The 15,978-nt window shown below is 44.7% G+C and overlaps 1 protein-coding gene across 4 annotated transcripts in view; it reads right to left on the reverse strand.

The window, feature by feature from the left end:
• Positions 1-15,978, reverse strand: part of ldlrad3 (low density lipoprotein receptor class A domain containing 3) — a 250,937-nt gene that overhangs the window by 53,050 nt on the left and 181,909 nt on the right. For 3 of the 4 annotated variants that reach the window (XM_041197217.1, XM_041197218.1, XM_041197216.1), the window contains exon 4: positions 7,136-7,270. In XM_041197217.1, coding sequence (XP_041053151.1) covers positions 7,136-7,270 — 135 coding nt within the window. The remainder of the gene's footprint in view (positions 1-7,135; positions 7,271-15,978) is intronic. The other variant, XM_041197219.1, reaches the window with a different exon arrangement.

Raw genomic sequence — 15,978 nt, forward strand, 5'->3', positions numbered from 1 at the left:
CTGGAACCGACAAATGGGCAGTGCACAGTGATCTTATGTAAACTGTACTTCATACCATGTACTTCTCCTCATTAGCATCCTGGCAACACAATCCTGGGGTCTAAATGTTCCTGAGGGTCTGAGGTATTACATCATTAAAAAGCAGAGTCACTGATTACAGTGTTGAAATCAGACTCTTTTTCATAAAAATCATCAGTGTGAACAATCTTTATATCTTTACATTGAGACTGAGCACTGCACTCATCCCTCACCCGCCCGAGACTGGGCATTGCACTGATCCCTCATCCACCTGAGACTGGGCATTCTACTGATCCCTCACCTGCCCGAAACTGGGCACTGCACTGATCCCTCACCCACCCGAGGCTGGGTATTGCACTGATTCTTCGCCTACCTGAGGTTGATCATACACAGAAATTACAAGATGGAAACAGGACACTAAGCAACTTATCCTCCACAGAACAAATAGTTATGATCATACTTGCCCATTCCCAAGGCTCCTTTGACAGCCCCTTTCAAATTCGCCATCTCTACCACCTAGAAGACCAAAGGCAGCAAGTGCTTGGGAATACCACCGCCTGGGAGTTCCCTTCCCAGCCACTCACCATCCTGTCTTGGAAATATATCTCCGTTCCTTCACAGTAACTGGGTTAAAATGCTGGTATTCCCTTCCTAACAGCACTGTGGGTGCACCTACAACACATGGACTGCAGTGGTTCAAGAAGGCAGCTCACCACCACCTTCTCAAGGGCAATTAATGATGGGCAATAAATGCTGGCCTAGCCCATAAGTAGATTAAAAAAAAACCTTTGTCCCTTCTTGTTTCATCTACCTATCCAATTTAATCTTGAATGTTGACATGGTGTTAGCCCCTACATTAACACTGAAAGTGAATTTCCACAGCTTTAAATCTTACTGTATGAATAAGTTTCTTCTGCTCTCTCTTCCAAATATCTTGCATCTAACCTTGTATTTATGGCCTTTCATTCTTGTACTCTGAACTACTGGAGGCAGTCTGCTTCTTTCTACCAAGTACCAACCTTTTAGAATTTTAAATACTCCTTTCATATTGGCCCGGTAATGAGCAGCCCCTCTGAAACACAAACCTGAGACACACAATGAACCTCTCCCCCCCAACATTAGGTTGGGGGACACAGTGAATTCCCCCTGCCTTCTCCCCTATTCCTGAGGAGTATTTTCTTGCTCTAAACCTGGAGTGCCAATTCAGGTTGGACGCATTCCTGTATGTTTGAGCATGTGCCATTTGACCACATGATGTTTGATCAGATGGTAATGGGTACATGCCATTAATTACAAGATGTTTGATCGTCTAGTATGCAATCATGTAATGTTTCACGTGGCTTTCAATCATGTGATACTGTTCTCTCGACATCTGATCTTGTGATATTTGCCAACTGTCTTCCAATGTTATTGCATTTACCTTTAGTTGAGTGTCTCAATATCTCCAAGGGCCAATGACATGTCAGTAAGACATGAAATAAATCATCAACTGTCTCAATCAAACTTAGGTCCTTTGCTCATTTAAAAATGGACTTCGCTGAACCAAAGGATGGCTGCTACAGATCACATAACTCAAGACTGGCAACAGCTTCTGGAAATTTCTAACAGCAGTTACAATGACAAAAGAGTTCTACCCTCATCTTGTGGAATCTCACACCTCATTGTAAGAATCCATTTTAATCCACATAAACAGAGGACTATAACAAAGAGAGAGACATTGAAACTTGTTATACCTGTAGAAGTACTAACAGCCACCATCTCACACCTGGGACTGTCAAGAGGAACACAGTCCGTATGACTCTTCAACAGAACTAAGGAAAAATAGAAAAGAGGTGAAATATAAGCCGGTTTAAGGGGGTTTGGGACAGGTGGAGCTGGATAGAGGGCCAGTGATAGGTGGAGATAGCCAAAAGATGTCATAGACAAAAGAACAAAGAGGTGTTGAAGGTGGTGATATTATCTAAGGAATGTGCTAATAGGTGACATTAAGGGTAGAAAGCAGGACGAGCAAGGTATAGATAGCCCTAGTGGGGGTGGGGGTGCTGCTTTCTATCCTTAACGTCACCTATTAGCACATTCCTTAGATAATATCACCACCTTCAACACCTCTTTGTCCTTTTGTCCATGACATCTTTTGGCTATACTGACCCTCTATCCGGCTCTACTTGTCCCACCGCCCCCCCCCCCCCGCCTTAAACCATCTTATATTTCACCTCTTTTCTATTTTTCCTTAGTTCTGTTGAAGAGTCATACGGACTCGAAACGTTAACTGTGTTCCTCTCCGCAGATGCTGTCAGACCTGCTGAGTTTTTCCAGGTATTTTTATTTTTGTTTTGGATTTCCAGCATCCGCAGTCTTTTGCTTTTATCTATGAGACTGTCAAGGTCCATTTCAAAAAGAACTACGAAAGGGAAATGGATATCATTTGCATCTTTATAAGCTTACCCCTGTAGCAGAGTCTGAGGGTCTACCATGACAACAGCTACCTGGACCAGGATCATTAATATGGATAATGACTCTTTCAGAGACTAATGGCTGGGACATTATAAGCCACCAAACAAAAGCCATATCCAGACACCCCCAGATAAACATCCATTTATGAACTCATTGTGGAGGAAGGGGGTCACATGGCTCAAGTGACCATTTTGAAATCTCTATGTACGTTGAGAACTCAGAAGCAGGCCAGTCTGCAAGACGAAGCACAGGACTCCAGGTTGACCAAGCAATCTGCAACAAGTCTCAGCCCCTCAAAGCCTGTTTATCTGGAAGCCTCTGACATTGTCTGCCAAGCAGACCAAGTCTATGTATAGCAATCTCATCTTGCTGCATCGCTGTCCACTTCAAAGGAATTCTGCATTGCTGTCTTCTTCAGACTTTGACTTTCTGGACTTTGGAAATCACGTGAACTGATATCCATTTCTATGGTTCTTACACTAAGTTATTCATAGTTGCAAAACTCCTTTTCTATCCCCATTACTGTGTCTGTGTGTGTCTGTGTGTGCGTGTCTGCACGTCATGAAGCTGCAATCACTCCACTTACTGCCCCCACCACAGGTTTGAACGTGTGAATAAACTACCCTTCTGATTTAAACAAAGAGAGTTTGTCGTGAGTCACTTTAAAAATTGGATTTTGCAAACTGAGGGTTTGGGGAGAGACGCCACAACCTATTTTTAAACAATTAAAAATACCTCTGCTTACGGACAGATGGCAAGGAGTTCAGTTTTGCCTCTCTCTCCTGTCCATAACACAAATAATATTTCAGTATTTTTATTCTGTAGAACATAAATGTTTCAGTTGACTGAATTATAGCATACTTATGAAACAATGCAAGTCTGAGTAACCCAATTCCAAATATATTTTTGGATGACTCTTTCTCACTATCAAAAATGAACTTTCAACCACTCCATTTATCCTTTTTTCTGATTTTCCCTGTTTTCCCTTCACACTCCCTGTATTCTCCATCACTTCCTGTCACGCTGCCATCTTTTGCTTTTACCTGTTATCTTGGCCCCGTCCCTTCCCCTCTTGTCAATCAATTGTTCCAAGTGACCAATCTGGCCCAATCCCCTTATCAGGACTTTGTGTGGGTGCTTTAAGTTTAGAGAATTGGAACACTGCTGGGTAGAAGCTTCATTGTTCAGCTTTAAATTCCTCTCTCTCTCTCTGCAGCCCCCCCCCCACCCAACACACACACCTTAAACCAGCTTATATTTCAACTCATTCTTGGACTCGAACTCAAGTTCTGTCGAAGGGTCATGAGGACTCGAAATGTCAACTCTTTTCTTCTCCGCCGATGCTGCCAGACCTGCTGAGTTTTTCCAGGTAATTCTGTTTTTGTTTTAAATTCATATGCCATTTTCCCCAACACCCAATCAGGCCCTGCATTGTCAGCTGGATTTTACCATCTTTGGGGCAATATTTCCAGGTTTTCTCATTTTTTGAGTCTAAGGGGCAAAATTCTACTTTCTCTCCTCCCCACAAATCTCCACTCCCAGCCCTGCTAGTAGCGGTGCTCAGACGGCCTGGGTGCAATTCTGGGACAAGCCCACACAACTCATCCAGATTGCTACAGCCAATTTTCAGGGTCCAGGATGAACATAAGAAATAGGAGGTGGAGTAACCCACGAAGGAGTGAAAATGGATTAAATGGATCATTAGCTTAGCGATGATTGCGCATGGACCTCTTTAACATGCCTTGTAAATAGAACTTGTGGCAATGACAGCTAGTTGCTAATTGTGATCATCAGTATTCAAATCCTTCATAGGCTGACCAGCTTGTGCATTTTCGATAACAGTTACTTAGACTGTCTTTCCTCTTTGGGTTGGCACTAGCTCAGAGTCATTCCAAATTGGGTTGGTGGAACAAACTGATTCACAGTCAATCAATCCGACTTTGATTCAGGTCATCAATGAACAACGTGCTAAAGGTACCATGTCAACGCATTTTGGTTTATTGACCCTGCCTCTGTGGTCACAAGATGCTCTAAGTTTATCCAGCCCTCGCTTGACACCTCTTCTCTGCTGACCTATAACCTACAATGAGGCTGCTGGGGGGGTGAATTGGTGGCGGTGTCAGTGCACTAACCCACTTGACCTCATGGTTACTTCCTACACATATGGTTTATTGTAGTCAATTTTACAATTCTTATCCCTGTGTTCAAATCCCTCCACTGCCTTGCTCCTCCCTATGTCTGTAACCTCCACAAGTCTGCAGCCCTCTGAGAATGCTGCATTCTTTCACTTCTGGTTTCTTGTGCATCCCCAATTTTAATCACTCTTTGTGCTTTCAGCTAGCCAGGTACTAAGCTCCAGAATTCCCTTCGAGCCTCGCTGCCTCCTTTAAGATACTCCTTAAAACCTACTTCTTTAATCATGTTTTTGGTCACCTATCCTGACATCTTTTTATGTAGCTTGGTATCAAATTGCATCTGATACGTCTGATAACAGAGCTGTGAAACACTTTGCAACTTTTTTTTTTACAAAGTCTCTATGTAAATGCATATTGTTGTTATTTAATTTAAAGGGACAGACCATATTTGTCAAATCTTAGCGAAGGGAGAAGAGCTGGATCTCATTTTTTTTCACAATGGCAGCACACACAAGTGATGCAGCAATGGTCTTGCATGTAAATCATATCATCATGTGCTGTGTCTGTAAAGGGGAAAAGGTGCTTTATAGAAGTGGTGTTCCTTTGAGAGGCAGGCAAACCCAGGGACACATTCATGCTCAATGTCTGGGTTGCGAAGGTGGTGAAATTGTTGTGTGAACCAAGCATGTATAGATCAGCACTAGCTTACACCAATCCTGAATGAGAAGTGTGACTAGAATCAGTCAGAAACTGTGTTTACCAGGACACTGTCACGAATCTGCTTCTGTTAGGACTGAATAGTGTTTGTGACAGCACTGTGAAAGATCAAACATGCTGTAAAACATCGACATGGCAACACAGCCAACTCAGTTTTGGAAATTTTCAAGCTGCTCCTAAATGTTTGCTTAACGGACAAGAGTCTGAAACAAGAAAATACAAAGCAGCCAGAGGGCTGACTGTCGGGTCACAGCAAGCTACACTAATCTAATCAGAGATACAATATAAACGCAGCAGGCTGTCTAATACTCAGAAATCATTCCCATGATCAGCTCTCACAGCCTGAAACTATATAAACACACAATGTACAGGAATCTGTACTGTAACTACTAATTGTACAGGGGTCTGTACAAAGAGTATATGGGGATTTGTAACACAGTTTGTGCGGGAATCTGTACACAAAATCTGAAGGGAATCTGTAACAATACTTAATGGGGCGGATCTATAAAGAGTCTAAACAGGAATCTTATAGTATCATCGAATCATGCTGCACATCATGAGGCCATGCAGCCCATTATGCCATTGTCGGCACTATGAAAGAGCTATCCAATTAATCTCATCCCTCGGCTCTTTAATCAGAACCCTGTAATTTTTTCCTTTTCAAGGAATTATCCAATTCCCTTTTGAAAGTTACTACTGAATCTGCTTCCACCCCCTAATCAGGCAGTGCATTCCAGATCACAACAATTCACTGTTCATTCCTTTTTAATTTATACAAACCTCTGGTAAAACAAAGCCTCTCATCTCGACCTTACTTAAGTACAGGTCAAACCTTTTGCTTGCTCTATAAATTCTGTTTGACACATCATTTTTGTCTCTTCTTTTGAAATATTATTCCTCATATTGCTTTTTAATGTCCATAGGAAAATGTTCAGTCCTCCAGATTTGTTGCAGATTGTGGATGGCTTGAACTCCCATTTCCCCAGATATCTTAATGACTTCCACATTTAACATGTTGTTTACAATCTATCCCTCACCGGCCTTTCCAATAGGTGGAGCATATTTAAAGTCGTCCCTCCCTTCATTTCTTCCTTCTATCCACTGTGTTGTTGAGGTCTTTCTCACCTTAAAAGGCCTAACAACCATTTGTATGCTGAGAGACATCCAGTGATGACCTTTTAGTTAAATCTTTCTCCCCTCTCTTTCTGACCTGTTTCTGTTATTTTATGGTGCTTGGCTTTTTAGCTGGTCCATTCCACTTTCTTCTTAAGCTTATACCCAGCACTACTTTACACCAATCCTGCATCAGAAATGTGATTAGGATCAGTCAGAAACTGTTTTTACCAGGACACTGTCATGAATCTGCTTCTGTCAGGACTGAATAGTGTTTGTGACAGCACTGTGAAAGATCAAACATGCTGTAAAACATCGACATGACATCTTTGCACAGACTGTATAAACACTGTACACAGAGCCTGCATGGGGACCTGTACAACACAGACAGACTGCAGTAGGACCTATACTGTACATAGACAGTACAGGTGTTTGTACACAAATTCAAGGGGTGCTTTACTGCCTTCGGGTTGTATTGATTCTGAGATCTTGAGGTTGAGCAATGGGAGGGATCTGGAGACAGATGGAAAAACAAATGTGTCAGTCACTATTAGGGCAATTAAGATGTATTTTTTAGCATAAGCATGCCAGAAATTAAACAGCTACCTCATTCTACCTTGACCAGGTTTATTGCCGCGTAATATTTTGTGACCCTGAATGACAATCTGTGAGTGAAAGTGCAGTCAGCAGCATTGTACCTGGAGAGATCTCACAGTTGTCCTCATCACTGCTGTCCTGGCAGTTATTCACTCCATCACACAGAAAACTTTTGTCGATACATCTCCCATTCTTGCAATGGAAACGGGCCGTTGAGCATAAGAGGGGGTTTGCTGCTATGAAACATAGAAAAAAGCATTAGGGAATACAGGCAGCTGATTGTCATGGAGTAACTGCTATATGGAGACAGAAATGGAGGCTAAGAGGAACACCATGTCATACAGAGGTTTACACATCTGTCTGATACATTGGGCTGGATATAATGCAACCCTTCGCGACGGGAGGCATGGCAGCTGGGCTCACTTAATAGTGGGAGAGGCCCGAAGTCAGTCTTCAGCCGGAAGCAAAATCTCCCCCGATTAAGTGGGAGGGTGTAAAAGGTTGGTGTGGTATTCTTGGCCACAGGATGTTAACTAGGCTCATTAACGAGCCAATCGACATCCATTATCCCCAAGCCCACCGCAATTTAATGGTGGCTCAGGGATTAAATGGGGGGCACACATGCCCTCAGAAGGCCGCCCAGCAAACCCAGCCAGTGGCCTCCCAGGGGTCCTTGTTCAAAGGCACTTGATGCCTGATCAAGGGACCCGGCATCAGGAATTGCGGAGCCACTGAAAACCAAATGTCCTGCACTTGCCTCTGACTGCCCTGCTCCCCCATTCCTCCGACTCCCACACCGTGATCCCCATCCCGTCTTCACTCACTTGTGATCTGGGATCCTACAATGATCCTGGACCTTTTGGCAGGTGCATTGCTGCCATTGGCAGCATGAAGGGCTGCCGCCCTCTGATTGGCCAGCAGCTCTGAGGGCAGAACATCCACCTCTGGCGACCTCAATCACAGGAAAGGCCCATGGTGACCACTTAAATGCCTGAAGGGCCTCCTCTATAACGCTGAAGGGGATTCCGCATCAATTCTCCAACTGGTGGGCAAGACCCATGTCAGGCTGACGGAACTCCAGCCATGGAGACTGATAGGGTCACCGCGTGTTATACAGAGACCAACACCTGTTACACAAGCTATAGAGAGATCGACACCAGCTATACAGAGATCAACACAGTCGCCGCGAGTTATAGAGAGATCGACACCTGTTACACCAGTTATACAGAGATCGACACGGTCACCGCCAGTTATACAGAGATAAAAGCAAAGAACTGCGGATGCTGGAAATCCAAAACAAAAACAAAAACAAAAATACCTGGAAAAATTCAGCAGGTCCGGCAGCATCGGCGGAGAGGAGCACAGTTAACGTTTCGAGTCTGCCTGACTCTTCAACAGAACTAATTAAAAATAGAGAAGGGGTGAAATATAAGCTGGTTTAAGGGGGGGTGGGATAAGTAGAGCTGGATTGAGGGCCAGTGATAGGTGGAGATAACCAAAAGATGTCACAGACAAAAGGACAAAGAGGTGTTGAAGGTGGTGATATTATTTAAAGGAATGTGCTAATTAAGGGTAGAAAGCAGGACAAGCAAGATACAGATAGCCCTAGTGGGGGTGGGGTGGGGTGAAGGAATCGAAAAAGGCTAAAAGGTAGAGATAAAACAATGGATGGAAATACATTTAAAACTAATGGAAATAGGTGGGAAAAGAAAAATCTATATAAATTATTGGAAAAAACAAAAAGGAGGGGGAAGAAACAGGAAGGAGGTGGGGATGGAGGAGAGAGTTCAAGATCTAAAATTGTTGAACTCAACATTCAGTCCGGAAGGCTGTAAAGTGCCTAGTCAGAAGATGAGGTGCTGTTCCTCCAGTTTGCGTTGAGCTTCACTGGAACAATGCAGCAAGCCAAGGACGGACATGTGGGCATGAGAGCAGGGTGGAGTGTTGAAATGGCAAGCGACAGGGAGGTCTGGGTAATGCTTGCAGACAGACCGAAGGTGTTCTGCAAAGCGGTCAACCGGTCTGCGTTTGGTCTCTCCAATGTAGAGGAAACCGCCCAAACACTCATTTCAAGTGAAACAGCATTTCACTTGCACTTCCCTCAATTTAGTCCACTGCATTCGTTGCTCCCAATGCAGTTTCCTCTACATTGGAGAGACCAAGCGCAGACTGGGTGACCGCTTTGCAGAACACCTTCAGACTGTCCGCAAGCATTACCCAAACCTCCCTGTCGCTTGCCATTTCAACACTCCACTCTGCTCTCATACCCACATGTCTGTCCTTGGCCTGCTGCATTGTTCCAGTGAAGTTCAACGCAAACTGGAGGAACAACACCTCATCTTCCGACTAGGCACTTTACGGCCTTCCGGACTGAATATTGAGTTCAACAACTTTAGATCATGAACTCTCTCCTCCATCCCCACCCCCTTTCTGATTTTTCCCCCTCCTTTTTGTTTTTTCCAATAATTTATATAGATTTTTCTTTTCCCACCTATTTCCATTATTTTTAAATGTATTTCCATCCATTGTTTTATTTCCACCTTTTAGCCTTTTTCTATTCCTTCACCCCACCCCACCCCCACTAGGTCTATCTGTACCTTGCTTGTCCTGCTTTCTACCCTTAATTAGCAGATTCCTTAGATAATATCACCACCTTCAGCACCTCTTTGTCCTTTTGTCTATGACATCTTTTGGTTATCTCCACCTATCATTGGCCCTCTATCCAGCTCTACCTGTCCCACCCCACCTTAAACCAGCTTATATTTCACCCCTTCTCTATTTTTAATTAGTTCTGTTGAAGAGTCATGCGGACTCAAAACATCAACTGTGTTCCTCTCCACAGATGCTGCCGGACCGGCTGAGTTTTTCCAGGTATTCTTGTTTTTGTTTTTGTTTGTGCCAGTTATACAGAGACCGACACGGTCACCGCGTGTTATATAGAGACCGACATGGTCACCACGTGTTATACAGAGACCGACAGGGTCACCGCATGTTATAAAGAGACCGACACGGCCACCGCGTGTTATATAGAGACCGACACAGTCACCGCATGTTATACAGAGACCGACACGGTCACCGCGTGTTATATAGAGACCGACACAGTCACCGCATGTTATACAGAGACCGACACAGTCACCGCGTGTTATACAGAGACCCACACGGTCACCGCGTGTTATACAGAGACCCACACGGCCACCGCGTGTTATATAGAGACCGACATGGTCACTGCGTGTTATACTGAGACCGACACGATCACCATGTGTTATATAGAAACCGACATGGTCACCGCGTGTTATACCGACCTATAACATTTTAAACCACTTGTACTAAATTTGTAGTTGACCCTGGGAGGATAATTTAGTAATATAATATTTCTTCAGTTGTTGGCAATATTAAGCGATTTTAAATGGCCCTCTGACGTTTTCTCTTACTGCTGCAGTGAACTGTCAGTGTTGATTACAGCAATCAGAGGAGTTCACACAGGCTCACGCCCTGGTTAAGTAATAAACTGAAGATCAAAAAGACATGTGCCTGTGTTTTGTGATTTGTAGTAACACTGCTGCTCTCAGTAGGAGATGAATTCCAGTTTACAACATCCTGAGACTCCCATTCTAACACGCGGCTCCCGAGATGGCAGACCGTAGGAAATTTCAGCACGAGAAATTTGATATGTTCCCATTGGAAGAGTCAGGCAAGTGATGGCCAACCTGAGGTCCCAACCAGTTTTTTCTTTCGATCTCATTTCAATAGAGCTGGCAGAAAACAAGCACCCTGATGTCCCACTGCAGTTGGGAAGCTCAAGATAAAGGCCAGCCAGCAGGTTAAGTCGTGGTGGGGGCAAGGGGAAAGGTTGCTGGGTGTTGTGTGGGGAGCAGGGCATCAGTCAGGGTGGAGTTGGTGGTGGAGAATGGAAAGGTGAAGTAATCCCAGAGTACGAGGGAGTGGAAAAGGCAGAGAGGTGGTGATCACAGAGGGTAGGAATTGGGGTAAGGAGGCAGGGAAAGGGATGGTGTGGCAATCCCAGAGGTTGAGGGTAGGAGAGGATGTGGTGATCTTAGAGAAAAGGTGGGTGGGAATGGGGGTCCTGAATATGCCAGAGGGATCTGGAGTTTTATCAGGGGTCCATGAGTAGCAGCCAGGTCGCACATCTTTACCAGGTCACTGTAATTTCTATTTGTGATTAGATGCCGGGTTGCCTTACAGCCAGGTGGGAAAATTTACCATCCTTAGAATCACAGCTAGTTTGGGCTGTCCCTTTTCGTAAGGCAGCTGGCTTCTCAATAGTTCAAGATGAGATCGATGGTGTCCATCGATCTGTGAGCTCTCACAAAACTACACCATGCAACCAACCCCCGCCCCCATCCCCCGGTCATCCAGCTACAGGTATTGTTACTACTCTCCGAATGTACAGAGCTTACGTGGCAACTCGCAGAGGGATCGACATGTTAAGCCCCAACATGCTGGAAATTTCCCAATGTTTTTCTTACTGCAAAATTTAATCATCCAATCCCTTCACAGAATATAACAGCTGGTTTGTAGGTGTCAAAGCCCACCCTCTGCTCCCACAGATAATGACCTCAGTCAGAGTGGCCTGAACAACAGCAGAGCTGCAATGATGCACATGTCTCTACACGACTGGTCAAAAAGAAGACCATCAGGGTTTTAAAGGAACACTTTCACTGCCAGTATAGCTCAAAAGGATAAAAGCAAAAAACTGCGCTTGCTGGAAATCCAAAACAAAAACAAAAATACCTGGAAAAGCTCAGCAGGTCTGGCAGCATCTGCGGAGAGGAGCACAGTTAGCTCAAGAGGAGATCTGCAGTCTGCTCCAAATCATAGATCATGAATAGTTAAAGTCTGCTGTAACTTTTCCAGTTTACCTATTCAAACAGAGCTGCACTGTGACATTACTGGTAATAAAGCACTGAATCCATTAGAGACTGAACTACATGGAGCAGATTGTCATGATGCCCTGAGCTCAGAGGATCCTCAGTGACTGATGTAAGAGTCTCCAGAGAACATCTCATCACTAAAATCTATGTATCTCAGTCTACAAATGAAATCACTGCCTGACCTCCTCCTCCTCTCCCTTCCAATAAAGGGACATTCCCTCAATCCATTACCCATCCTACAACATGACAACACATCAGTCCTCTTTATCTTGCTATGACTGTGCCAACAACCATCATTGAGTGAATAAGCCAGCACAAAATAAATGTCCTGATTTCTGTAGGATTCCAATGTCCATCAATAACATGCTGTCTCAGTATAGTCTATTCTATTCCAGTGATTTCCAAAATAGGCACTAGCAATCCACTCTTTAACACCTACAAGTGTCTTTCTTATGTATCTATTCTTATTCTTATTCTTCCAAATGCCACCTGAGGGCCAGGATCCAAGGTGATGCTTTACAAGCGGCTGGTGGGGAAGCACTGACTCTTGCATCCCTGGAGCTTGTTCCTGTGCAGCCTTCGGTCGTTCCCCCATGTTCCCCTGGTCTGAGGAGCAAGACTGGAATGTCCTGAGAGGCAGCATTATCAGGCGTGTGGCCTCCAGCTGTTGCCATTGCACCTGGCCCTGGATCCATAGTCCCATTCATCAATGGGATGACTGATCTAATTGCAGTTATCAAATCCTGAAAGCCTCCTGGGATCTTCTTGGTCTGGAAACCATGATCAGTGCTGCACTCCAATCACTCCCCATGGAGGTGGAGGTTCTGACTGGTCCCAGTCTACTTCTTATGTGGGAAGCTGCTGCAGAGTTTAGTGCAGCGGCCGCTAACTCCATTGAGGTGTACGAGGAAGATAAAGCTTCTGTTATTGTACAGGAGGGCTGTAGATGTCAAAATCACGCCTATCAATTGTTGCACATTCTCACAGCTTGATCGCAGAGACTGCATATTACTGCCATGTTTCTTTCACATCCTTCTTAGGGGTGGATGCCTGAACTCAGAACCCATAAGCAGCCTTATCCTCAGGCTTCAATGGGACAATAGGCCACATGCTCACTCTTCTCCTCCAGTTCCCTCTTCTCCTCCCCCTCCCTGGTGCTCTGTGAATCACTCAATGTCACGCCTCCACCATTACTAACCTAACTGCCCCCAGGGGAAAAGTATCTGAGTCGGTGCCTTGGGCTGAGGAGGCAAGTGAGCCATTGGGTGAGTTGGAGGGGGTTGCAGCAGAGTAACACAGGCTAGGGTCTTGCTGTGGGGACTCCTGGCTGGCGTGGCCCTCATTGTTCTCTTCCTCGTGGAACATGGGGGTGAGGTACAGATAAGACATAATTTAATTGAATGGCAGAACAGGCTCAAGGGGCTGAATGGCCTACTACTGTCCTATATTCATCATCATAATCAGAAAAGAAGAGAGCTCCTTCTTGCTGTTCCTCCTCACTTGCCACATCATCATTACCTTCTTCCTGCATCCACCCTGTTGCTGTGGTGGATCTGCAAGAAGGGAGAGTAGACTAAGTCAGCATTACCCACTCAGGGCAGGGAAGGAGATAGTAGCTTATGTCTGTGGGGGAGCTTCATAGGGGTGCTAGGGTCAAGTACAGATGTCTGGTCAGTACCCCTAATATGTTGCCAACCTTGCTACCCTCCATGGAAAAAGTCTCCCCTTGAGCAGAGCTCTGCTAGAACTTGAGAGGTTTCAAGGTGGGAATTTTGTGCCCATTTATCTTGCAAGAAACTAGTGAGGGGCAGGTTTGCAATTGAAGAATGTCTCCAATGGCAAGGGAGAATTAGAATTAGATCTGTGTGAGTATTGTTAAAACAGAGGAAGGAAAGGGATTTTAGGATTGGGCAAGTACCTGATTGCTGTGAGGGCAGCAGGCTAGCCATCATGCAAGATTCTGAGGTAAATCCTCCATTAACCAAAGAGCACTGTGAAAGGTTAGCTGTATGTGTGTGCTTTAAGAGGATGATGAATGTGATGGGTGGGCAAAGAAGAAAAGGAAAAGGATTCAGCCATAATCTGAGTGAATGCTGGACAGGCTCCAGGAGCTAAACGGTCTACTCCTATTTCTATGTTCCAGTGTTTTGTCCTGCATGCTGCAGCAAGACCACTGAAGCTCTTTCGACACTGATATGCAGTCCTAGGGTGAGGGAGTTGGCATCAGTGTTGGTGCCACATACTGCCCAGCGATGAGAGCAGCATTCTTGCCAGGCTTGTTGGCATGCACACTGTGCCTCCTGATTTTAATCTCTCCCAAGAGAGCTTGGGGATCTAAGCATGTAAAATTCTGTCTTCTTCTTTTGCTTGGCACCCTTCACTACTGCCTTATCTGGCAGCTTGGAGCAGACATGCTGAATGGAGACATCATCAGCAAGGAGCAGACCATGTGGCTGTAGAGATTGTTCTTTAAATGTATAATGAAAAGATTGATATGACATGCAGCAAAGTTATCTGAGTGCCATGTTCTGTATCTGGCTGTTCCCCTACTGTTTTCCCCTGCTACTTTCCAGTTTACAACTTGTTGACACAGGATTAATATCAATCTCTACTCTAATGGGTATGCAAATGAGCTGACTAAAGAAACCCTTGAGCCTCTGGTAGGCACCGATGGGTGGTGGTCTTTACATTGGCATCCAGCCCAGACATGGTGTGGAAATTCATGGTTAACTTTCCAATAGGATTCCTTGAGCCAATCTTACACCTTTTCAGATGGGAATTGAGATCAGAAGCACTTTACTCTTGGTTGCTGAGCCTCATTCTAGGATTGCAACCGGATCCAGTTCACATCAGAAAATTATCCATCTAATTTTTCAAGTTTTGTATTAAAAGATCATCCAACAACAAAGTTAAATACATAGAAAGCTCCTCCATGTAATAGAGGAGCTCAGGTTGGGAACCAGAGGATATAAATCTAAGAGAACTAGCAAAAGGACCAGAGGGCAGGTGAGAAGAAATTGTTGTGTTGATCAGGAAAGCACCCGTCAGAAAGGGCAGTGGAAGCAGATTCAAAATAAATTTCTAAAGGGACTCGGATAAATAATAAAGGGAGAAATTTTTCAGGGTTTCGGAGAAAGGTCAGTGGAGAGGGTTCTAACTAAAGAACCAGCATAGGAAAGATGGGCTGAATGGCCTCCTTCTATCCCGTAATATTCTTTGTAACACCATGAGCGTCTTCTCATTTTCAGGCTTCACGACTCTCTTCCTCTCTGGTAGGGTTCAGTGTGTCTGGGAGACTGCAACCTGACATTGCTTCATCAACCAGAACAAACAGTTCTTACCCACAGGGAGAGGTCGGGGGTTTGGGGAGGGGTGGGGGAGTGGGGGCTGTCAACAGATGGCATCCAGGGTCATGGCCTTCAGGGGTCAGGGAGGTTAGGGGTACACAAATGAGATCATTGCGGTAACATCACAACAGGAATGTCCCGATGCTCCTTCTAACATGAAACAAGGGGATTGTATTAACACATTATTGCTGGAATACTCTATCATATGAGGCTGCAGCCAGATGGTTACACAGTGTCAAATAAGATTAGATATGGTGATTTTATAACTTTAACCTTTACCCAACTGAGCAAACAGCAGCGCCCTGTGGCTAGTGCAACACAGTAAGCCGAGTTTTAAGGGTTAAAATAATAGTTGAAGTCATGTGGACTGATTGCCAGTGAAGCTGGCTCTCCTGTCTTCAAAGAAGTTTTCCTTTGGCAGCAATGCCTGTTAACTCTTAGCTTGCATACTCTTTGAAGTGTGTCCCATGCTTCTCAGGGCCAGAACAGTAAGGCGATCGAGTGTGAGATACTTCTACATGGAGGCAGATGAACATGAATGTATTAAAAACAAAAACAGAATTACCTGGAAAAACTCAGCAGGTCTGGCAGCATCGGCGGAGAAGAAAAGAGTTGACGTTTCGAGTCCTCATGACCCTTCGACAGAACTCATGTCTGTCCCCCACCATAACCTTCGACTCCCTTGTCTATCAAAAATCTATCTAA

This window comes from Carcharodon carcharias, chromosome 10, assembly GCF_017639515.1.
Source record: "Carcharodon carcharias isolate sCarCar2 chromosome 10, sCarCar2.pri, whole genome shotgun sequence".
NCBI lineage: Eukaryota > Metazoa > Chordata > Chondrichthyes > Lamniformes > Lamnidae > Carcharodon > Carcharodon carcharias.